The 19,049-nt window shown below is 42.9% G+C and overlaps 2 protein-coding genes, 2 long non-coding RNA genes and 40 other non-coding genes across 44 annotated transcripts; 9 read left to right on the forward strand and 35 right to left on the reverse strand.

The window, feature by feature from the left end:
* The first annotated feature begins 149 nt into the window (after positions 1-149).
* On the forward strand, positions 150-243 carry Trnay-gua (transfer RNA tyrosine (anticodon GUA)). Its single transcript has 2 exons — positions 150-186; positions 208-243. It is a non-coding gene; the product is annotated as a tRNA-Tyr (tRNA).
* On the forward strand, positions 228-4,885 carry LOC130635548 (uncharacterized). Its single transcript, XM_057444908.1, has 2 exons — positions 228-1,754; positions 2,033-4,885. The coding sequence occupies exon 2, from the start codon at positions 2,976-2,978 to the stop codon at positions 4,446-4,448; it is 1,473 nt and encodes a 490-aa protein (XP_057300891.1). The 5' UTR covers positions 228-1,754; positions 2,033-2,975; the 3' UTR covers positions 4,449-4,885.
* LOC130635549 (uncharacterized) lies at positions 4,796-10,348 on the reverse strand. Its single transcript, XR_008982169.1, has 2 exons — positions 9,979-10,348; positions 4,796-9,321 (listed from the first exon to the last, which is right to left on the reverse strand). It is a non-coding gene; the product is annotated as an uncharacterized LOC130635549 (long non-coding RNA).
* Trnaa-agc (transfer RNA alanine (anticodon AGC)) lies at positions 5,388-5,460 on the reverse strand. The gene has a single exon. It is a non-coding gene; the product is annotated as a tRNA-Ala (tRNA).
* Positions 5,568-5,640, reverse strand: Trnak-uuu (transfer RNA lysine (anticodon UUU)). The gene has a single exon. It is a non-coding gene; the product is annotated as a tRNA-Lys (tRNA).
* Trnad-guc (transfer RNA aspartic acid (anticodon GUC)) lies at positions 5,714-5,785 on the reverse strand. The gene has a single exon. It is a non-coding gene; the product is annotated as a tRNA-Asp (tRNA).
* Positions 6,045-6,117, reverse strand: Trnaa-ugc (transfer RNA alanine (anticodon UGC)). Its single transcript has one exon. It is a non-coding gene; the product is annotated as a tRNA-Ala (tRNA).
* On the forward strand, positions 6,371-6,464 carry Trnay-gua (transfer RNA tyrosine (anticodon GUA)). Its single transcript has 2 exons — positions 6,371-6,407; positions 6,429-6,464. It is a non-coding gene; the product is annotated as a tRNA-Tyr (tRNA).
* Trnal-caa (transfer RNA leucine (anticodon CAA)) lies at positions 6,506-6,621 on the reverse strand. The gene is made up of 2 exons: positions 6,584-6,621; positions 6,506-6,551 (listed from the first exon to the last, which is right to left on the reverse strand). It is a non-coding gene; the product is annotated as a tRNA-Leu (tRNA).
* On the reverse strand, positions 6,690-6,762 carry Trnaa-agc (transfer RNA alanine (anticodon AGC)). Its single transcript has one exon. It is a non-coding gene; the product is annotated as a tRNA-Ala (tRNA).
* On the reverse strand, positions 6,870-6,942 carry Trnak-uuu (transfer RNA lysine (anticodon UUU)). Its single transcript has one exon. It is a non-coding gene; the product is annotated as a tRNA-Lys (tRNA).
* Positions 7,016-7,087, reverse strand: Trnad-guc (transfer RNA aspartic acid (anticodon GUC)). Its single transcript has one exon. It is a non-coding gene; the product is annotated as a tRNA-Asp (tRNA).
* On the reverse strand, positions 7,347-7,419 carry Trnaa-ugc (transfer RNA alanine (anticodon UGC)). Its single transcript has one exon. It is a non-coding gene; the product is annotated as a tRNA-Ala (tRNA).
* Trnay-gua (transfer RNA tyrosine (anticodon GUA)) lies at positions 7,673-7,766 on the forward strand. Its single transcript has 2 exons — positions 7,673-7,709; positions 7,731-7,766. It is a non-coding gene; the product is annotated as a tRNA-Tyr (tRNA).
* Trnal-caa (transfer RNA leucine (anticodon CAA)) lies at positions 7,808-7,923 on the reverse strand. The gene is made up of 2 exons: positions 7,886-7,923; positions 7,808-7,853 (listed from the first exon to the last, which is right to left on the reverse strand). It is a non-coding gene; the product is annotated as a tRNA-Leu (tRNA).
* Trnaa-agc (transfer RNA alanine (anticodon AGC)) lies at positions 7,992-8,064 on the reverse strand. Its single transcript has one exon. It is a non-coding gene; the product is annotated as a tRNA-Ala (tRNA).
* On the reverse strand, positions 8,172-8,244 carry Trnak-uuu (transfer RNA lysine (anticodon UUU)). The gene has a single exon. It is a non-coding gene; the product is annotated as a tRNA-Lys (tRNA).
* Positions 8,318-8,389, reverse strand: Trnad-guc (transfer RNA aspartic acid (anticodon GUC)). Its single transcript has one exon. It is a non-coding gene; the product is annotated as a tRNA-Asp (tRNA).
* Trnaa-ugc (transfer RNA alanine (anticodon UGC)) lies at positions 8,649-8,721 on the reverse strand. The gene has a single exon. It is a non-coding gene; the product is annotated as a tRNA-Ala (tRNA).
* Trnay-gua (transfer RNA tyrosine (anticodon GUA)) lies at positions 8,975-9,068 on the forward strand. The gene is made up of 2 exons: positions 8,975-9,011; positions 9,033-9,068. It is a non-coding gene; the product is annotated as a tRNA-Tyr (tRNA).
* Trnal-caa (transfer RNA leucine (anticodon CAA)) lies at positions 9,110-9,225 on the reverse strand. Its single transcript has 2 exons — positions 9,188-9,225; positions 9,110-9,155 (listed from the first exon to the last, which is right to left on the reverse strand). It is a non-coding gene; the product is annotated as a tRNA-Leu (tRNA).
* Trnaa-agc (transfer RNA alanine (anticodon AGC)) lies at positions 9,294-9,366 on the reverse strand. Its single transcript has one exon. It is a non-coding gene; the product is annotated as a tRNA-Ala (tRNA).
* On the reverse strand, positions 9,474-9,546 carry Trnak-uuu (transfer RNA lysine (anticodon UUU)). The gene has a single exon. It is a non-coding gene; the product is annotated as a tRNA-Lys (tRNA).
* On the reverse strand, positions 9,620-9,691 carry Trnad-guc (transfer RNA aspartic acid (anticodon GUC)). The gene has a single exon. It is a non-coding gene; the product is annotated as a tRNA-Asp (tRNA).
* Trnaa-ugc (transfer RNA alanine (anticodon UGC)) lies at positions 9,951-10,023 on the reverse strand. The gene has a single exon. It is a non-coding gene; the product is annotated as a tRNA-Ala (tRNA).
* Positions 10,277-10,370, forward strand: Trnay-gua (transfer RNA tyrosine (anticodon GUA)). Its single transcript has 2 exons — positions 10,277-10,313; positions 10,335-10,370. It is a non-coding gene; the product is annotated as a tRNA-Tyr (tRNA).
* A 147-nt stretch (positions 10,371-10,517) lies between these two features.
* On the forward strand, positions 10,518-15,012 carry LOC130635547 (uncharacterized). Its single transcript, XM_057444907.1, has 2 exons — positions 10,518-11,881; positions 12,160-15,012. The coding sequence occupies exon 2, from the start codon at positions 13,103-13,105 to the stop codon at positions 14,573-14,575; it is 1,473 nt and encodes a 490-aa protein (XP_057300890.1). The 5' UTR covers positions 10,518-11,881; positions 12,160-13,102; the 3' UTR covers positions 14,576-15,012.
* Positions 14,923-19,043, reverse strand: LOC130635550 (uncharacterized). The gene is made up of 2 exons (XR_008982170.1): positions 18,804-19,043; positions 14,923-18,146 (listed from the first exon to the last, which is right to left on the reverse strand). It is a non-coding gene; the product is annotated as an uncharacterized LOC130635550 (long non-coding RNA).
* On the reverse strand, positions 15,515-15,587 carry Trnaa-agc (transfer RNA alanine (anticodon AGC)). Its single transcript has one exon. It is a non-coding gene; the product is annotated as a tRNA-Ala (tRNA).
* On the reverse strand, positions 15,695-15,767 carry Trnak-uuu (transfer RNA lysine (anticodon UUU)). Its single transcript has one exon. It is a non-coding gene; the product is annotated as a tRNA-Lys (tRNA).
* Positions 15,841-15,912, reverse strand: Trnad-guc (transfer RNA aspartic acid (anticodon GUC)). The gene has a single exon. It is a non-coding gene; the product is annotated as a tRNA-Asp (tRNA).
* On the reverse strand, positions 16,172-16,244 carry Trnaa-ugc (transfer RNA alanine (anticodon UGC)). The gene has a single exon. It is a non-coding gene; the product is annotated as a tRNA-Ala (tRNA).
* Trnay-gua (transfer RNA tyrosine (anticodon GUA)) lies at positions 16,498-16,591 on the forward strand. Its single transcript has 2 exons — positions 16,498-16,534; positions 16,556-16,591. It is a non-coding gene; the product is annotated as a tRNA-Tyr (tRNA).
* On the reverse strand, positions 16,633-16,748 carry Trnal-caa (transfer RNA leucine (anticodon CAA)). The gene is made up of 2 exons: positions 16,711-16,748; positions 16,633-16,678 (listed from the first exon to the last, which is right to left on the reverse strand). It is a non-coding gene; the product is annotated as a tRNA-Leu (tRNA).
* On the reverse strand, positions 16,817-16,889 carry Trnaa-agc (transfer RNA alanine (anticodon AGC)). Its single transcript has one exon. It is a non-coding gene; the product is annotated as a tRNA-Ala (tRNA).
* Positions 16,997-17,069, reverse strand: Trnak-uuu (transfer RNA lysine (anticodon UUU)). Its single transcript has one exon. It is a non-coding gene; the product is annotated as a tRNA-Lys (tRNA).
* Trnad-guc (transfer RNA aspartic acid (anticodon GUC)) lies at positions 17,143-17,214 on the reverse strand. The gene has a single exon. It is a non-coding gene; the product is annotated as a tRNA-Asp (tRNA).
* Positions 17,474-17,546, reverse strand: Trnaa-ugc (transfer RNA alanine (anticodon UGC)). The gene has a single exon. It is a non-coding gene; the product is annotated as a tRNA-Ala (tRNA).
* Positions 17,800-17,893, forward strand: Trnay-gua (transfer RNA tyrosine (anticodon GUA)). The gene is made up of 2 exons: positions 17,800-17,836; positions 17,858-17,893. It is a non-coding gene; the product is annotated as a tRNA-Tyr (tRNA).
* On the reverse strand, positions 17,935-18,050 carry Trnal-caa (transfer RNA leucine (anticodon CAA)). The gene is made up of 2 exons: positions 18,013-18,050; positions 17,935-17,980 (listed from the first exon to the last, which is right to left on the reverse strand). It is a non-coding gene; the product is annotated as a tRNA-Leu (tRNA).
* On the reverse strand, positions 18,119-18,191 carry Trnaa-agc (transfer RNA alanine (anticodon AGC)). The gene has a single exon. It is a non-coding gene; the product is annotated as a tRNA-Ala (tRNA).
* On the reverse strand, positions 18,299-18,371 carry Trnak-uuu (transfer RNA lysine (anticodon UUU)). Its single transcript has one exon. It is a non-coding gene; the product is annotated as a tRNA-Lys (tRNA).
* Trnad-guc (transfer RNA aspartic acid (anticodon GUC)) lies at positions 18,445-18,516 on the reverse strand. Its single transcript has one exon. It is a non-coding gene; the product is annotated as a tRNA-Asp (tRNA).
* Positions 18,776-18,848, reverse strand: Trnaa-ugc (transfer RNA alanine (anticodon UGC)). Its single transcript has one exon. It is a non-coding gene; the product is annotated as a tRNA-Ala (tRNA).
* Positions 19,044-19,049: the final 6 nt, after the last annotated feature.

Genomic DNA, 19,049 nt, shown 5'->3' on the forward strand with positions numbered 1-19,049 from the left:
GGAAGCGTGCTGGGCCCATAACCCAGAGGTCGGTGGATCGAAACCACCCTCTGCTACGTGCGAGCTATCGCATCATTTTAAAAACCACGTCATACTACAAACGTGACATGACCTGCATAGTCCTGCACAAGAACTGTACGATGCTACATCCACCGATAGCTCAGTTGGTAGAGCGGAGGACTGTAGACGAACTTATACCACTCAGGCATCCTTAGGTCGCTGGTTCAAATCCGGCTCGGTGGACTTGCATTTTAGGCCTAAAATTTTGTGTGGCAGGGAAAAGTTGTCGGAAGTGGGATTCGAACCCACGCCCTCATTCGAGGACCAGAATTCTCCACGCGATGAGTGGAAGAACATTTTGTCTTGAGTCTGGCGCCTTAGACCGCTCGGCTATGGAGTCATGTACTGGACAAAAGTCACGCTATAGAGTGTCGTGTTGCGTAGTAGAGTGTCGAGGTGCAATATAGATCCCAAGGTCGCGAGGCGTAGTATAGGTGGACGCGAGGCGAAATAGAGAGTCGCGAGGCGTAATAGTGAGACGCGTATGTAATAATAGAGAGATGCGAGGCGTAATAGAAGGACGCGATGCGTAACAGAAGGACGCGTTGCGTGATGGAAAGACGCGCAAACAAGGGCGACGCGGCGTGTAGGAAGAGGGGACGCGTACTTTCGCGCCATTTGCCTTGGTTACCCGTGAATAAATTTCGAATTTTTTCAATTGACTGGCAAATTAATCAAGACAAAACACGAAAGAAAAAGTAAGTTTTTGTAGCAGCTGGGCTGACCGTTCTCTCTGATTTTTTCTCTCCTGTTTTTTTAATTTCTGCTGTATTATAGTTATATTCTGATAAATTGTGAGAAGTTGCTAATTCATAAGTATGTGTAGTAGTGAAGGGAAGCAATGTAGGGCAACGACGACATTTGTCAACACAGGTATAGCTGGCACCCCCCCCCCTCCTCATATATATTTTCTCATTAAAATTTGTAATGGGCTAGCTATACTATTGCTATAAATAATGGATTATATTATTTGCCCTAGCAACTTTTACTTCCTTTTTTCCTTCCCTTGTATACACCACCAATCAACCCCCCTCCCCCTGCAACGAGGAGGGTGCCGATAAGCCGAAAAATGTTATTACACTGCTTGCATGCTATTCTGTTATAAGCAATGTGCTGTTTTTGTATTAATATTGTGTTTTGTATCACCATGTGATTACAATGTTTTGATAGGTAAACAGGGCAGCTTATAAAACAGAACGTAGGACTACGACTGGTAGTTAAATGGAACTGTGCGGTGCATATGCATGTGTACAACAACACTGTCAACAGGTGTATTGTAATGATGGCAAATTTCTCAAGTTTTGGTTTTCTTCAAGTGACACTGCACCCATTTTCAAGAATTTTAAATAATGCAGCAAATATGTACAATGTTCTTATTCGATTTTCCTTTAAGGATATTCTTAAGACATTTTTAAATTTTTGTCTTACTATCGTGAATATTTATCGGCATGGTTGTAATTTTCAAAACTTTCAAGCTAAATTGTATGTGATGTTTTAGGAATTAAAAATTGATTCAGCATGCAGAAAGTGAAAGACGCTATAGACAGACTGAATAATGCATTGGATGGTCTGTCATCATCAACAACAAGTACTCAAAATAATCCAAATCAGAACATCTTCCAGAGTCCAAACTCACATCCAAGTCCAAACTTACATCCAAGTCCACAACATCAGAGAATTCTACAAGATTTCAAGTAGGTTGATATTTTTAAGAGTTGTGAATTTCTGCTCCCAGCATGATCATTGCCTCCTTTGTATCTTTTCGATAAGTTTCAATAATCATCTCTCCAGGAGTACTGCTCACAGGCATTATGCTGATTGTGACTATTGAATTTTTTCGTGCCTTTGTACCTTTTTATAACATTTTTCATTTTTTTGATTTTGTTCAACTTTAATTTCTTTCTGTATACACTGAGTAGAAAGATTATTATGTTTGAGACAGATTTTTATTTTAATTCTTGTTCTGTTTCAGTAAGCAATTTCCAGCGTTGAATGCTGGTGGTAGCCGATATCGCCCACAAGCAAAGAAACCACGTCTCTCTAATAACTTCATTAAGGACACATGGACCCATAAATTCTGTGCACTGAGCTACAAAGATACATCAGTTTCACCTAATACACGTGAATTAATGGAGCTAAACCAAGTTGGTCTCGGAATTGAAAAAGTTGTTTTTCCTTCCAAAACTGGAACACATGCTATGCTTCTGGAAGAGTTAACAAAAGCTTATCCAAAATTATCATCACAGAGTGGTGGCATTGAACTTCTGAGGGCTGAGAGTGGTGGAATAAACCGACCATTGGTGTTGATACCACCAAGAAAAGATGGTTATTCTATCAGCTATTTAAAAAATTTAGTACCCGGTCACGCTGTAATATACATCAGACCAGTGCAGAGCGACTTACCAATGGAGGAACCAACTATGGATTCAGTCCTATGCAAGAATTCTTCCAGTGATATACATACTTTTAATGATCAGATTGATTATGATTAGTCTCGAATTTATGACTGACTTGTACGCTCCTTGAAGTCTATATATACTGCACATGCATTTATAAGTTCGTCTTTTTGTTGTTCTATTTTGTTTGTTTTCTAACTTTTATATGGAAAAGATGTATGGTTATAGTCGTGATCAAGTTACGCATTGCATTATCATTCAGCTGTGCTAACCAAGAAGATATTTTTCTTTTCTTTTTATTTCACAAGGGTTATGTTTGTTATTTTGTTCTTTATGTGAAAAAATGTTCTACTTATATACGGTCGACTCACTCAGAGAAAGTTATTTAAAAACAGAACTGTTATCGTTAAGTAACTTTTAAACATATTTCGAACATTTTGGAGGGAATTTCGTCTGGCATTTTTAGGATTTATTGTATGATTAAACAAACAAGTGGTTTTGTTGACATTTCGTGTACTTATGCAGTACTTTTATTTTTCAGAATATAACATGAATATACAACAATTGAGTCCAGTTGATTTTATTAAGAATTCTGTTGTTGATACATTGAAACTAATCCAGTCGTTATTGTCATCCTTTGTTGACGCGAATACAGCAGATTTGGATTATCCTGTCTATAGACTTGATGAACTTTACAGCTTCTGCTCTAGAGCAGCTTTAGAGTATCCAGATGTTATAACCGAAAATGTACTGAGTAGTATTCATCAAGCATCAGTGATAATTCAATCAGTGAACAAAACTAGTAACGCGGAAACTGTACGGCACAAGATAGGCAGGCCTTCTTTCGATATACCTGAGGAAACTCTAAAAACTTTAGTGAGGTTGAATTTTTCGCAGACGGCAATAGCTGAAATGTTCGGAGTAAGTGCAAAAACTATTCAAAGAAGATTTAAAGAGTTTGATATTGAACCTAAATCGCACACTATGATTGGTGACGAGGAACTTGATGAACATGTCAAAAAAATTATTTCAGATTTTCCTAACTGTGGCATACGTAGAATGAAAGGTTTTTTACTGTCTCATGGTTATCACATTCCTTGGAAAGTTGTTCGTGATAGTATGTGGCGGGTTGATCCATCAGGGCTATTGATGCGCTCGTTGCAACGTAATGTAGTTCGAAGAAGAAAATATAGTGTTGCAGCGCCAAGGTCATTGTGGCATATAGACGGCAATCACAAATTGATAAGATGGTCGATAGTCATTCATGGCGGCATAGATGGGTATTCTAGGCGTCTAATGTTTCTGTCGTGCGGATCAAGTAACAAGGCTACTGTAGTACTCGATTTATTTCTGACCGCAGTACAAAATTTTGGCTTGCCGTCGCGTGTAAGAGGAGATCATGGGGTGGAAAATGTAGACGTTGCTTGGTTTATGATATCAAGACGAGGAAGTAATCGTGGTAGCTTTATCGCTGGGAAAAGTTGCCATAACCAAAGGATAGAGAGGTTCTGGAGAGATCTATTCCACGGCTGCACATACATATACCACAACATATTCACTTACTTGGAAGAGATAGGAGCCTTGGATATATCGAATGAGTTGCATTTGTTTTGCCTTCATTATGTTTTTATTCCAAGAATAAATGCACATTTTCAAAGATTTATCCTGGGCTATGATCACCATCCTATCCGAACAGAGAGAAACCTTTCTCCTCTTCAATTATGGGAAAGAGGTTTGTTGTTGCAAAGGAGACCGTCAGAAGATGATATTGTCGATGACTGCGATTCATATGGTATAGATTGGAGTGTACCGAGTCATTATATCGAAACCCGTGACGATGCTATTGTGGTTCCCGAGATAAATCATCCATTTCAAAGTAATGACTTATACCTGGAATTTTGTAGATCTAACGATCCAATGGCAAATTGCGATAACTTCGGTATCGAAGTGTTTCTTCGAACTGTTCAGGTCGTAGAAAGTACATTGTCATGAACACCACTATTAGTTCACTCACAGAACTTTTGATTGAATTGCTTAACTTGACATTAGTTACATTAGATACATTACAAAGAAGAAATTCAAACATTTTGTTCACTATATACGTACTAGATATTATGCTTAGGTAAAATAAAGCTCCTTCAGTTCTTCTAACCACGCGAAAAAATAGCCACAGCAGTAGTCATTTAATAAGTTCTTCCCGTGCCTAATTATAGAGCGCGCTCTTTTTTGTTTCCCCGTCCCAACGTCGAAAAGTTGTATTATGCCCTGATCGAGGTTGTTATTCTGCTTATCATAACTCCCCTCTAATAGGCATATAATATACACGAGAGGTTATGATGAACTAGTAGCCCTTGTACACCAAGTATGGAATCTTTTTTTTTCATTTTTTCCTTTTAAAGTATTCATGACAAGAAAAAAGTGAAGATGTATGTAAGCGTAGTTCTTTCTCTGACACGGATCCTCCCATCACACATCTTATTACGCTCCGACTTTACACGTATTTCTATTACGCCTCGCGTCCTTCTATTACGCCTCGCGTCTCTCTATTACGCCTCGCGTCCTTCTATTACGCCTCGCGTCTCTCTATTACGCCTCGCGTCTCTCTATTACGCCTCGCGTCCTTCTATTACGCCTCGCGTCTCTCTATTACGCCTTGCGTCTCTCTATTACGCCTCGCGTCCTTCTATTACGCCTCGCGTCTCTCTATTATTACATACGCGTCTCACTATTACGCCTCGCGTCCACCTATACTACGCCTCGCGACCTTGGGATCTATATTGAACCTCGACACTCTACTACGCAACACGACACTCTATAGCGTGACTTTTGTCCAGTACATGACTCCATACTCGGCCATCCCGACATGACACGAACGCTGCTGCAAATTGCTCTGCGCAAATTTCATTCATTTTACGCCTATGGAAAAGGCATTGGAGAACCCGGGCATCGATCCCGGTACCTCTCGCATGCTAAGCGAGCGCTCTACCATCTGAGCTAGTTCCCCATCAAGTTTGCTTCGCCTTTGCCACTCCGCAAATGTTACGTTATTCATCCTCTTTCGACAAGACATTGTGGTGAAAGTTAGTTCACCATCGTACCAAATAATTGTTACGCCCGATGAGGGACTCGAACCCGCGACCCTCAGATTAAAAGTCTGATGCTCTACCGACTGAGCTAACCGGGCGTAAATCTGTATTCCCGGACAGTCCCGCGAACGCTACTGACGTGAAACGAAACATTGACAAGATAAAAAGAACCTCCCCGGCGGGGAATCGAACCCCGGTCTCCCGCGTGACAGGCGGGGATACTTACCACTATACTACCGAGGACGAGTTCATATTTAAATAATATGTTCGCGATGGCGTCAATGCCCGAATGCCACACGGTCGATCATGTTAAAAGCTGAAACTGTGTATACTGTCAATGCGAAATTAAACAGCAAGAAATGCTCTAGACATATGCAGCGCGGTTTAGTATTATTATTATTATTATTAATACCAGGTAATCTTACGAGCATCATAAATCCTCTTATGACCATTGGCAACTACTGAAATGAGTATAAAAATAAATAAATTAAAAACATCGTCTTGGAGGATCCGGGCATCGATCCCGGTACCTCTCGCATGCAAAGCGAGCGCTCTACCATGTGAGCTAATCCCCCTGGAAATGGTAAAAAGGTCATAGTTCGAGTGCTGTTCGCAATACTAAACTACACCTTACATGAGACACATTTCAGCTTACCTACCTTCAGCAGAGTGGCGCAGAGGAAGCGTGCTGGGCCCATAACCCAGAGGTCGGTGGATCGAAACCACCCTCTGCTACGTGCGAGCTATCGCATCATTTTAAAAACCACGTCATACTACAAACGTGACATGACCTGCATAGTCCTGCACAAGAACTGTACGATGCTACATCCACCGATAGCTCAGTTGGTAGAGCGGAGGACTGTAGACGAACTTATACCACTCAGGCATCCTTAGGTCGCTGGTTCAAATCCGGCTCGGTGGACTTGCATTTTAGGCCTAAAATTTTGTGTGGCAGGGAAAAGTTGTCGGAAGTGGGATTCGAACCCACGCCCTCATTCGAGGACCAGAATTCTCCACGCGATGAGTGGAAGAACATTTTGTCTTGAGTCTGGCGCCTTAGACCGCTCGGCCATCCCGACATGACACGAACGCTGCTGCAAATTGCTCTGCGCAAATTTCATTCATTTTACGCCTATGGAAAAGGCATTGGAGAACCCGGGCATCGATCCCGGTACCTCTCGCATGCTAAGCGAGCGCTCTACCATCTGAGCTAGTTCCCCATCAAGTTTGCTTCGCCTTTGCCACTCCGCAAATGTTACGTTATTCATCCTCTTTCGACAAGACATTGTGGTGAAAGTTAGTTCACCATCGTACCAAATAATTGTTACGCCCGATGAGGGACTCGAACCCGCGACCCTCAGATTAAAAGTCTGATGCTCTACCGACTGAGCTAACCGGGCGTAAATCTGTATTCCCGGACAGTCCCGCGAACGCTACTGACGTGAAACGAAACATTGACAAGATAAAAAGAACCTCCCCGGCGGGGAATCGAACCCCGGTCTCCCGCGTGACAGGCGGGGATACTTACCACTATACTACCGAGGACGAGTTCATATTTAAATAATATGTTCGCGATGGCGTCAATGCCCGAATGCCACACGGTCGATCATGTTAAAAGCTGAAACTGTGTATACTGTCAATGCGAAATTAAACAGCAAGAAATGCTCTAGACATATGCAGCGCGGTTTAGTATTATTATTATTATTATTAATACCAGGTAATCTTACGAGCATCATAAATCCTCTTATGACCATTGGCAACTACTGAAATGAGTATAAAAATAAATAAATTAAAAACATCGTCTTGGAGGATCCGGGCATCGATCCCGGTACCTCTCGCATGCAAAGCGAGCGCTCTACCATGTGAGCTAATCCCCCTGGAAATGGTAAAAAGGTCATAGTTCGAGTGCTGTTCGCAATACTAAACTACACCTTACATGAGACACATTTCAGCTTACCTACCTTCAGCAGAGTGGCGCAGAGGAAGCGTGCTGGGCCCATAACCCAGAGGTCGGTGGATCGAAACCACCCTCTGCTACGTGCGAGCTATCGCATCATTTTAAAAACCACGTCATACTACAAACGTGACATGACCTGCATAGTCCTGCACAAGAACTGTACGATGCTACATCCACCGATAGCTCAGTTGGTAGAGCGGAGGACTGTAGACGAACTTATACCACTCAGGCATCCTTAGGTCGCTGGTTCAAATCCGGCTCGGTGGACTTGCATTTTAGGCCTAAAATTTTGTGTGGCAGGGAAAAGTTGTCGGAAGTGGGATTCGAACCCACGCCCTCATTCGAGGACCAGAATTCTCCACGCGATGAGTGGAAGAACATTTTGTCTTGAGTCTGGCGCCTTAGACCGCTCGGCCATCCCGACATGACACGAACGCTGCTGCAAATTGCTCTGCGCAAATTTCATTCATTTTACGCCTATGGAAAAGGCATTGGAGAACCCGGGCATCGATCCCGGTACCTCTCGCATGCTAAGCGAGCGCTCTACCATCTGAGCTAGTTCCCCATCAAGTTTGCTTCGCCTTTGCCACTCCGCAAATGTTACGTTATTCATCCTCTTTCGACAAGACATTGTGGTGAAAGTTAGTTCACCATCGTACCAAATAATTGTTACGCCCGATGAGGGACTCGAACCCGCGACCCTCAGATTAAAAGTCTGATGCTCTACCGACTGAGCTAACCGGGCGTAAATCTGTATTCCCGGACAGTCCCGCGAACGCTACTGACGTGAAACGAAACATTGACAAGATAAAAAGAACCTCCCCGGCGGGGAATCGAACCCCGGTCTCCCGCGTGACAGGCGGGGATACTTACCACTATACTACCGAGGACGAGTTCATATTTAAATAATATGTTCGCGATGGCGTCAATGCCCGAATGCCACACGGTCGATCATGTTAAAAGCTGAAACTGTGTATACTGTCAATGCGAAATTAAACAGCAAGAAATGCTCTAGACATATGCAGCGCGGTTTAGTATTATTATTATTATTATTAATACCAGGTAATCTTACGAGCATCATAAATCCTCTTATGACCATTGGCAACTACTGAAATGAGTATAAAAATAAATAAATTAAAAACATCGTCTTGGAGGATCCGGGCATCGATCCCGGTACCTCTCGCATGCAAAGCGAGCGCTCTACCATGTGAGCTAATCCCCCTGGAAATGGTAAAAAGGTCATAGTTCGAGTGCTGTTCGCAATACTAAACTACACCTTACATGAGACACATTTCAGCTTACCTACCTTCAGCAGAGTGGCGCAGAGGAAGCGTGCTGGGCCCATAACCCAGAGGTCGGTGGATCGAAACCACCCTCTGCTACGTGCGAGCTATCGCATCATTTTAAAAACCACGTCATACTACAAACGTGACATGACCTGCATAGTCCTGCACAAGAACTGTACGATGCTACATCCACCGATAGCTCAGTTGGTAGAGCGGAGGACTGTAGACGAACTTATACCACTCAGGCATCCTTAGGTCGCTGGTTCAAATCCGGCTCGGTGGACTTGCATTTTAGGCCTAAAATTTTGTGTGGCAGGGAAAAGTTGTCGGAAGTGGGATTCGAACCCACGCCCTCATTCGAGGACCAGAATTCTCCACGCGATGAGTGGAAGAACATTTTGTCTTGAGTCTGGCGCCTTAGACCGCTCGGCCATCCCGACATGACACGAACGCTGCTGCAAATTGCTCTGCGCAAATTTCATTCATTTTACGCCTATGGAAAAGGCATTGGAGAACCCGGGCATCGATCCCGGTACCTCTCGCATGCTAAGCGAGCGCTCTACCATCTGAGCTAGTTCCCCATCAAGTTTGCTTCGCCTTTGCCACTCCGCAAATGTTACGTTATTCATCCTCTTTCGACAAGACATTGTGGTGAAAGTTAGTTCACCATCGTACCAAATAATTGTTACGCCCGATGAGGGACTCGAACCCGCGACCCTCAGATTAAAAGTCTGATGCTCTACCGACTGAGCTAACCGGGCGTAAATCTGTATTCCCGGACAGTCCCGCGAACGCTACTGACGTGAAACGAAACATTGACAAGATAAAAAGAACCTCCCCGGCGGGGAATCGAACCCCGGTCTCCCGCGTGACAGGCGGGGATACTTACCACTATACTACCGAGGACGAGTTCATATTTAAATAATATGTTCGCGATGGCGTCAATGCCCGAATGCCACACGGTCGATCATGTTAAAAGCTGAAACTGTGTATACTGTCAATGCGAAATTAAACAGCAAGAAATGCTCTAGACATATGCAGCGCGGTTTAGTATTATTATTATTATTATTAATACCAGGTAATCTTACGAGCATCATAAATCCTCTTATGACCATTGGCAACTACTGAAATGAGTATAAAAATAAATAAATTAAAAACATCGTCTTGGAGGATCCGGGCATCGATCCCGGTACCTCTCGCATGCAAAGCGAGCGCTCTACCATGTGAGCTAATCCCCCTGGAAATGGTAAAAAGGTCATAGTTCGAGTGCTGTTCGCAATACTAAACTACACCTTACATGAGACACATTTCAGCTTACCTACCTTCAGCAGAGTGGCGCAGAGGAAGCGTGCTGGGCCCATAACCCAGAGGTCGGTGGATCGAAACCACCCTCTGCTACGTGCGAGCTATCGCATCATTTTAAAAACCACGTCATACTACAAACGTGACATGACCTGCATAGTCCTGCACAAGAACTGTACGATGCTACATCCACCGATAGCTCAGTTGGTAGAGCGGAGGACTGTAGACGAACTTATACCACTCAGGCATCCTTAGGTCGCTGGTTCAAATCCGGCTCGGTGGACTTGCATTTTAGGCCTAAAATTTTGTGTGGCAGGGAAAAGTTGTCGGAAGTGGGATTCGAACCCACGCCCTCATTCGAGGACCAGAATTCTCCACGCGATGAGTGGAAGAACATTTTGTCTTGAGTCTGGCGCCTTAGACCGCTCGGCTATGGAGTCATGTACTGGACAAAAGTCACGCTATAGAGTGTCGTGTTGCGTAGTAGAGTGTCGAGGTGCAATATAGATCCCAAGGTCGCGAGGCGTAGTATAGGTGGACGCGAGGCGAAATAGAGAGTCGCGAGGCGTAATAGTGAGACGCGTATGTAATAATAGAGAGATGCGAGGCGTAATAGAAGGACGCGATGCGTAACAGAAGGACGCGTTGCGTGATGGAAAGACGCGCAAACAAGGGCGACGCGGCGTGTAGGAAGAGGGGACGCGTACTTTCGCGCCATTTGCCTTGGTTACCCGTGAATAAATTTCGAATTTTTTCAATTGACTGGCAAATTAATCAAGACAAAACACGAAAGAAAAAGTAAGTTTTTGTAGCAGCTGGGCTGACCGTTCTCTCTGATTTTTTCTCTCCTGTTTTTTTAATTTCTGCTGTATTATAGTTATATTCTGATAAATTGTGAGAAGTTGCTAATTCATAAGTATGTGTAGTAGTGAAGGGAAGCAATGTAGGGCAACGACGACATTTGTCAACACAGGTATAGCTGGCACCCCCCCCCCTCCTCATATATATTTTCTCATTAAAATTTGTAATGGGCTAGCTATACTATTGCTATAAATAATGGATTATATTATTTGCCCTAGCAACTTTTACTTCCTTTTTTCCTTCCCTTGTATACACCACCAATCAACCCCCCTCCCCCTGCAACGAGGAGGGTGCCGATAAGCCGAAAAATGTTATTACACTGCTTGCATGCTATTCTGTTATAAGCAATGTGCTGTTTTTGTATTAATATTGTGTTTTGTATCACCATGTGATTACAATGTTTTGATAGGTAAACAGGGCAGCTTATAAAACAGAACGTAGGACTACGACTGGTAGTTAAATGGAACTGTGCGGTGCATATGCATGTGTACAACAACACTGTCAACAGGTGTATTGTAATGATGGCAAATTTCTCAAGTTTTGGTTTTCTTCAAGTGACACTGCACCCATTTTCAAGAATTTTAAATAATGCAGCAAATATGTACAATGTTCTTATTCGATTTTCCTTTAAGGATATTCTTAAGACATTTTTAAATTTTTGTCTTACTATCGTGAATATTTATCGGCATGGTTGTAATTTTCAAAACTTTCAAGCTAAATTGTATGTGATGTTTTAGGAATTAAAAATTGATTCAGCATGCAGAAAGTGAAAGACGCTATAGACAGACTGAATAATGCATTGGATGGTCTGTCATCATCAACAACAAGTACTCAAAATAATCCAAATCAGAACATCTTCCAGAGTCCAAACTCACATCCAAGTCCAAACTTACATCCAAGTCCACAACATCAGAGAATTCTACAAGATTTCAAGTAGGTTGATATTTTTAAGAGTTGTGAATTTCTGCTCCCAGCATGATCATTGCCTCCTTTGTATCTTTTCGATAAGTTTCAATAATCATCTCTCCAGGAGTACTGCTCACAGGCATTATGCTGATTGTGACTATTGAATTTTTTCGTGCCTTTGTACCTTTTTATAACATTTTTCATTTTTTTGATTTTGTTCAACTTTAATTTCTTTCTGTATACACTGAGTAGAAAGATTATTATGTTTGAGACAGATTTTTATTTTAATTCTTGTTCTGTTTCAGTAAGCAATTTCCAGCGTTGAATGCTGGTGGTAGCCGATATCGCCCACAAGCAAAGAAACCACGTCTCTCTAATAACTTCATTAAGGACACATGGACCCATAAATTCTGTGCACTGAGCTACAAAGATACATCAGTTTCACCTAATACACGTGAATTAATGGAGCTAAACCAAGTTGGTCTCGGAATTGAAAAAGTTGTTTTTCCTTCCAAAACTGGAACACATGCTATGCTTCTGGAAGAGTTAACAAAAGCTTATCCAAAATTATCATCACAGAGTGGTGGCATTGAACTTCTGAGGGCTGAGAGTGGTGGAATAAACCGACCATTGGTGTTGATACCACCAAGAAAAGATGGTTATTCTATCAGCTATTTAAAAAATTTAGTACCCGGTCACGCTGTAATATACATCAGACCAGTGCAGAGCGACTTACCAATGGAGGAACCAACTATGGATTCAGTCCTATGCAAGAATTCTTCCAGTGATATACATACTTTTAATGATCAGATTGATTATGATTAGTCTCGAATTTATGACTGACTTGTACGCTCCTTGAAGTCTATATATACTGCACATGCATTTATAAGTTCGTCTTTTTGTTGTTCTATTTTGTTTGTTTTCTAACTTTTATATGGAAAAGATGTATGGTTATAGTCGTGATCAAGTTACGCATTGCATTATCATTCAGCTGTGCTAACCAAGAAGATATTTTTCTTTTCTTTTTATTTCACAAGGGTTATGTTTGTTATTTTGTTCTTTATGTGAAAAAATGTTCTACTTATATACGGTCGACTCACTCAGAGAAAGTTATTTAAAAACAGAACTGTTATCGTTAAGTAACTTTTAAACATATTTCGAACATTTTGGAGGGAATTTCGTCTGGCATTTTTAGGATTTATTGTATGATTAAACAAACAAGTGGTTTTGTTGACATTTCGTGTACTTATGCAGTACTTTTATTTTTCAGAATATAACATGAATATACAACAATTGAGTCCAGTTGATTTTATTAAGAATTCTGTTGTTGATACATTGAAACTAATCCAGTCGTTATTGTCATCCTTTGTTGACGCGAATACAGCAGATTTGGATTATCCTGTCTATAGACTTGATGAACTTTACAGCTTCTGCTCTAGAGCAGCTTTAGAGTATCCAGATGTTATAACCGAAAATGTACTGAGTAGTATTCATCAAGCATCAGTGATAATTCAATCAGTGAACAAAACTAGTAACGCGGAAACTGTACGGCACAAGATAGGCAGGCCTTCTTTCGATATACCTGAGGAAACTCTAAAAACTTTAGTGAGGTTGAATTTTTCGCAGACGGCAATAGCTGAAATGTTCGGAGTAAGTGCAAAAACTATTCAAAGAAGATTTAAAGAGTTTGATATTGAACCTAAATCGCACACTATGATTGGTGACGAGGAACTTGATGAACATGTCAAAAAAATTATTTCAGATTTTCCTAACTGTGGCATACGTAGAATGAAAGGTTTTTTACTGTCTCATGGTTATCACATTCCTTGGAAAGTTGTTCGTGATAGTATGTGGCGGGTTGATCCATCAGGGCTATTGATGCGCTCGTTGCAACGTAATGTAGTTCGAAGAAGAAAATATAGTGTTGCAGCGCCAAGGTCATTGTGGCATATAGACGGCAATCACAAATTGATAAGATGGTCGATAGTCATTCATGGCGGCATAGATGGGTATTCTAGGCGTCTAATGTTTCTGTCGTGCGGATCAAGTAACAAGGCTACTGTAGTACTCGATTTATTTCTGACCGCAGTACAAAATTTTGGCTTGCCGTCGCGTGTAAGAGGAGATCATGGGGTGGAAAATGTAGACGTTGCTTGGTTTATGATATCAAGACGAGGAAGTAATCGTGGTAGCTTTATCGCTGGGAAAAGTTGCCATAACCAAAGGATAGAGAGGTTCTGGAGAGATCTATTCCACGGCTGCACATACATATACCACAACATATTCACTTACTTGGAAGAGATAGGAGCCTTGGATATATCGAATGAGTTGCATTTGTTTTGCCTTCATTATGTTTTTATTCCAAGAATAAATGCACATTTTCAAAGATTTATCCTGGGCTATGATCACCATCCTATCCGAACAGAGAGAAACCTTTCTCCTCTTCAATTATGGGAAAGAGGTTTGTTGTTGCAAAGGAGACCGTCAGAAGATGATATTGTCGATGACTGCGATTCATATGGTATAGATTGGAGTGTACCGAGTCATTATATCGAAACCCGTGACGATGCTATTGTGGTTCCCGAGATAAATCATCCATTTCAAAGTAATGACTTATACCTGGAATTTTGTAGATCTAACGATCCAATGGCAAATTGCGATAACTTCGGTATCGAAGTGTTTCTTCGAACTGTTCAGGTCGTAGAAAGTACATTGTCATGAACACCACTATTAGTTCACTCACAGAACTTTTGATTGAATTGCTTAACTTGACATTAGTTACATTAGATACATTACAAAGAAGAAATTCAAACATTTTGTTCACTATATACGTACTAGATATTATGCTTAGGTAAAATAAAGCTCCTTCAGTTCTTCTAACCACGCGAAAAAATAGCCACAGCAGTAGTCATTTAATAAGTTCTTCCCGTGCCTAATTATAGAGCGCGCTCTTTTTTGTTTCCCCGTCCCAACGTCGAAAAGTTGTATTATGCCCTGATCGAGGTTGTTATTCTGCTTATCATAACTCCCCTCTAATAGGCATATAATATACACGAGAGGTTATGATGAACTAGTAGCCCTTGTACACCAAGTATGGAATCTTTTTTTTTCATTTTTTCCTTTTAAAGTATTCATGACAAGAAAAAAGTGAAGATGTATGTAAGCGTAGTTCTTTCTCTGACACGGATCCTCCCATCACACATCTTATTACGCTCCGACTTTACACGTATTTCTATTACGCCTCGCGTCCTTCTATTACGCCTCGCGTCTCTCTATTACGCCTCGCGTCCTTCTATTACGCCTCGCGTCTCTCTATTACGCCTCGCGTCTCTCTATTACGCCTCGCGTCCTTCTATTACGCCTCGCGTCTCTCTATTACGCCTTGCGTCTCTCTATTACGCCTCGCGTCCTTCTATTACGCCTCGCGTCTCTCTATTATTACATACGCGTCTCACTATTACGCCTCGCGTCCACCTATACTACGCCTCGCGACCTTGGGATCTATATTGAACCTCGACACTCTACTACGCAACACGACACTCTATAGCGTGACTTTTGTCCAGTACATGACTCCATACTCGGCCATCCCGACATGACACGAACGCTGCTGCAAATTGCTCTGCGCAAATTTCATTCATTTTACGCCTATGGAAAAGGCATTGGAGAACCCGGGCATCGATCCCGGTACCTCTCGCATGCTAAGCGAGCGCTCTACCATCTGAGCTAGTTCCCCATCAAGTTTGCTTCGCCTTTGCCACTCCGCAAATGTTACGTTATTCATCCTCTTTCGACAAGACATTGTGGTGAAAGTTAGTTCACCATCGTACCAAATAATTGTTACGCCCGATGAGGGACTCGAACCCGCGACCCTCAGATTAAAAGTCTGATGCTCTACCGACTGAGCTAACCGGGCGTAAATCTGTATTCCCGGACAGTCCCGCGAACGCTACTGACGTGAAACGAAACATTGACAAGATAAAAAGAACCTCCCCGGCGGGGAATCGAACCCCGGTCTCCCGCGTGACAGGCGGGGATACTTACCACTATACTACCGAGGACGAGTTCATATTTAAATAATATGTTCGCGATGGCGTCAATGCCCGAATGCCACACGGTCGATCATGTTAAAAGCTGAAACTGTGTATACTGTCAATGCGAAATTAAACAGCAAGAAATGCTCTAGACATATGCAGCGCGGTTTAGTATTATTATTATTATTATTAATACCAGGTAATCTTACGAGCATCATAAATCCTCTTATGACCATTGGCAACTACTGAAATGAGTATAAAAATAAATAAATTAAAAACATCGTCTTGGAGGATCCGGGCATCGATCCCGGTACCTCTCGCATGCAAAGCGAGCGCTCTACCATGTGAGCTAATCCCCCTGGAAATGGTAAAAAGGTCATAGTTCGAGTGCTGTTCGCAATACTAAACTACACCTTACATGAGACACATTTCAGCTTACCTACCTTCAGCAGAGTGGCGCAGAGGAAGCGTGCTGGGCCCATAACCCAGAGGTCGGTGGATCGAAACCACCCTCTGCTACGTGCGAGCTATCGCATCATTTTAAAAACCACGTCATACTACAAACGTGACATGACCTGCATAGTCCTGCACAAGAACTGTACGATGCTACATCCACCGATAGCTCAGTTGGTAGAGCGGAGGACTGTAGACGAACTTATACCACTCAGGCATCCTTAGGTCGCTGGTTCAAATCCGGCTCGGTGGACTTGCATTTTAGGCCTAAAATTTTGTGTGGCAGGGAAAAGTTGTCGGAAGTGGGATTCGAACCCACGCCCTCATTCGAGGACCAGAATTCTCCACGCGATGAGTGGAAGAACATTTTGTCTTGAGTCTGGCGCCTTAGACCGCTCGGCCATCCCGACATGACACGAACGCTGCTGCAAATTGCTCTGCGCAAATTTCATTCATTTTACGCCTATGGAAAAGGCATTGGAGAACCCGGGCATCGATCCCGGTACCTCTCGCATGCTAAGCGAGCGCTCTACCATCTGAGCTAGTTCCCCATCAAGTTTGCTTCGCCTTTGCCACTCCGCAAATGTTACGTTATTCATCCTCTTTCGACAAGACATTGTGGTGAAAGTTAGTTCACCATCGTACCAAATAATTGTTACGCCCGATGAGGGACTCGAACCCGCGACCCTCAGATTAAAAGTCTGATGCTCTACCGACTGAGCTAACCGGGCGTAAATCTGTATTCCCGGACAGTCCCGCGAACGCTACTGACGTGAAACGAAACATTGACAAGATAAAAAGAACCTCCCCGGCGGGGAATCGAACCCCGGTCTCCCGCGTGACAGGCGGGGATACTTACCACTATACTACCGAGGACGAGTTCATATTTAAATAATATGTTCGCGATGGCGTCAATGCCCGAATGCCACACGGTCGATCATGTTAAAAGCTGAAACTGTGTATACTGTCAATGCGAAATTAAACAGCAAGAAATGCTCTAGACATATGCAGCGCGGTTTAGTATTATTATTATTATTATTAATACCAGGTAATCTTACGAGCATCATAAATCCTCTTATGACCATTGGCAACTACTGAAATGAGTATAAAAATAAATAAATTAAAAACATCGTCTTGGAGGATCCGGGCATCGATCCCGGTACCTCTCGCATGCAAAGCGAGCGCTCTACCATGTGAGCTAATCCCCCTGGAAATGGTAAAAAGGTCATAGTTCGAGTGCTGTTCGCAATACTAAACTACACCTTACATGAGACACATTTCAGCTTACCTACCTTCAGCAGAGTGGCGCAGAGGAAGCGTGCTGGGCCCATAACCCAGAGGTCGGTGGATCGAAACCACCCTCTGCTACGTGCGAGCTATCGCATCATTTTAAAAACCACGTCATACTACAAACGTGACATGACCTGCATAGTCCTGCACAAGAACTGTACGATGCTACATCCACCGATAGCTCAGTTGGTAGAGCGGAGGACTGTAGACGAACTTATACCACTCAGGCATCCTTAGGTCGCTGGTTCAAATCCGGCTCGGTGGACTTGCATTTTAGGCCTAAAATTTTGTGTGGCAGGGAAAAGTTGTCGGAAGTGGGATTCGAACCCACGCCCTCATTCGAGGACCAGAATTCTCCACGCGATGAGTGGAAGAACATTTTGTCTTGAGTCTGGCGCCTTAGACCGCTCGGCCATCCCGACATGACACGAACGCTGCTGCAAATTGCTCTGCGCAAATTTCATTCATTTTACGCCTATGGAAAAGGCATTGGAGAACCCGGGCATCGATCCCGGTACCTCTCGCATGCTAAGCGAGCGCTCTACCATCTGAGCTAGTTCCCCATCAAGTTTGCTTCGCCTTTGCCACTCCGCAAATGTTACGTTATTCATCCTCTTTCGACAAGACATTGTGGTGAAAGTTAGTTCACCATCGTACCAAATAATTGTTACGCCCGATGAGGGACTCGAACCCGCGACCCTCAGATTAAAAGTCTGATGCTCTACCGACTGAGCTAACCGGGCGTAAATCTGTATTCCCGGACAGTCCCGCGAACGCTACTGACGTGAAACGAAACATTGACAAGATAAAAAGAACCTCCCCGGCGGGGAATCGAACCCCGGTCTCCCGCGTGACAGGCGGGGATACTTACCACTATACTACCGAGGACGAGTTCATATTTAAATAATATGTTCGCGATGGCGTCAATGCCCGAATGCCACACGGTCGATCATGTTAAAAGCTGAAACTGTGTATACTGTCAATGCGAAATTAAACAGCAAGAAATGCTCTAGACATATGCAGCGCGGTTTAGTATTATTATTATTATTATTAATACCAGGTAATCTTACGAGCATCATAAATCCTCTTATGACCATTGGCAACTACTGAAATGAGTATAAAAATAAATAAATTAAAAACATCGTCTTGGAGGATCCGGGCATCGATCCCGGTACCTCTCGCATGCAAAGCGAGCGCTCTACCATGTGAGCTAATCCCCCTGGAAATGGTAAAAAGGTCATAGTTCGAGTGCTGTTCGCAATACTAAACTACACCTTACATGAGACACATTTCAGCTTACCTACCTTCAGCAGAGTGGCGCAGAGGAAGCGTGCTGGGCCCATAACCCAGAGGTCGGTGGATCGAAACCACCCTCTGCTACGTGCGAGCTATCGCATCATTTTAAAAACCACGTCATACTA

The sequence above is a fragment of the Hydractinia symbiolongicarpus genome, chromosome 3 (genome assembly GCF_029227915.1).
Source record: "Hydractinia symbiolongicarpus strain clone_291-10 chromosome 3, HSymV2.1, whole genome shotgun sequence".
Classification (NCBI taxonomy): Eukaryota; Metazoa; Cnidaria; class Hydrozoa; order Anthoathecata; family Hydractiniidae; genus Hydractinia; species Hydractinia symbiolongicarpus.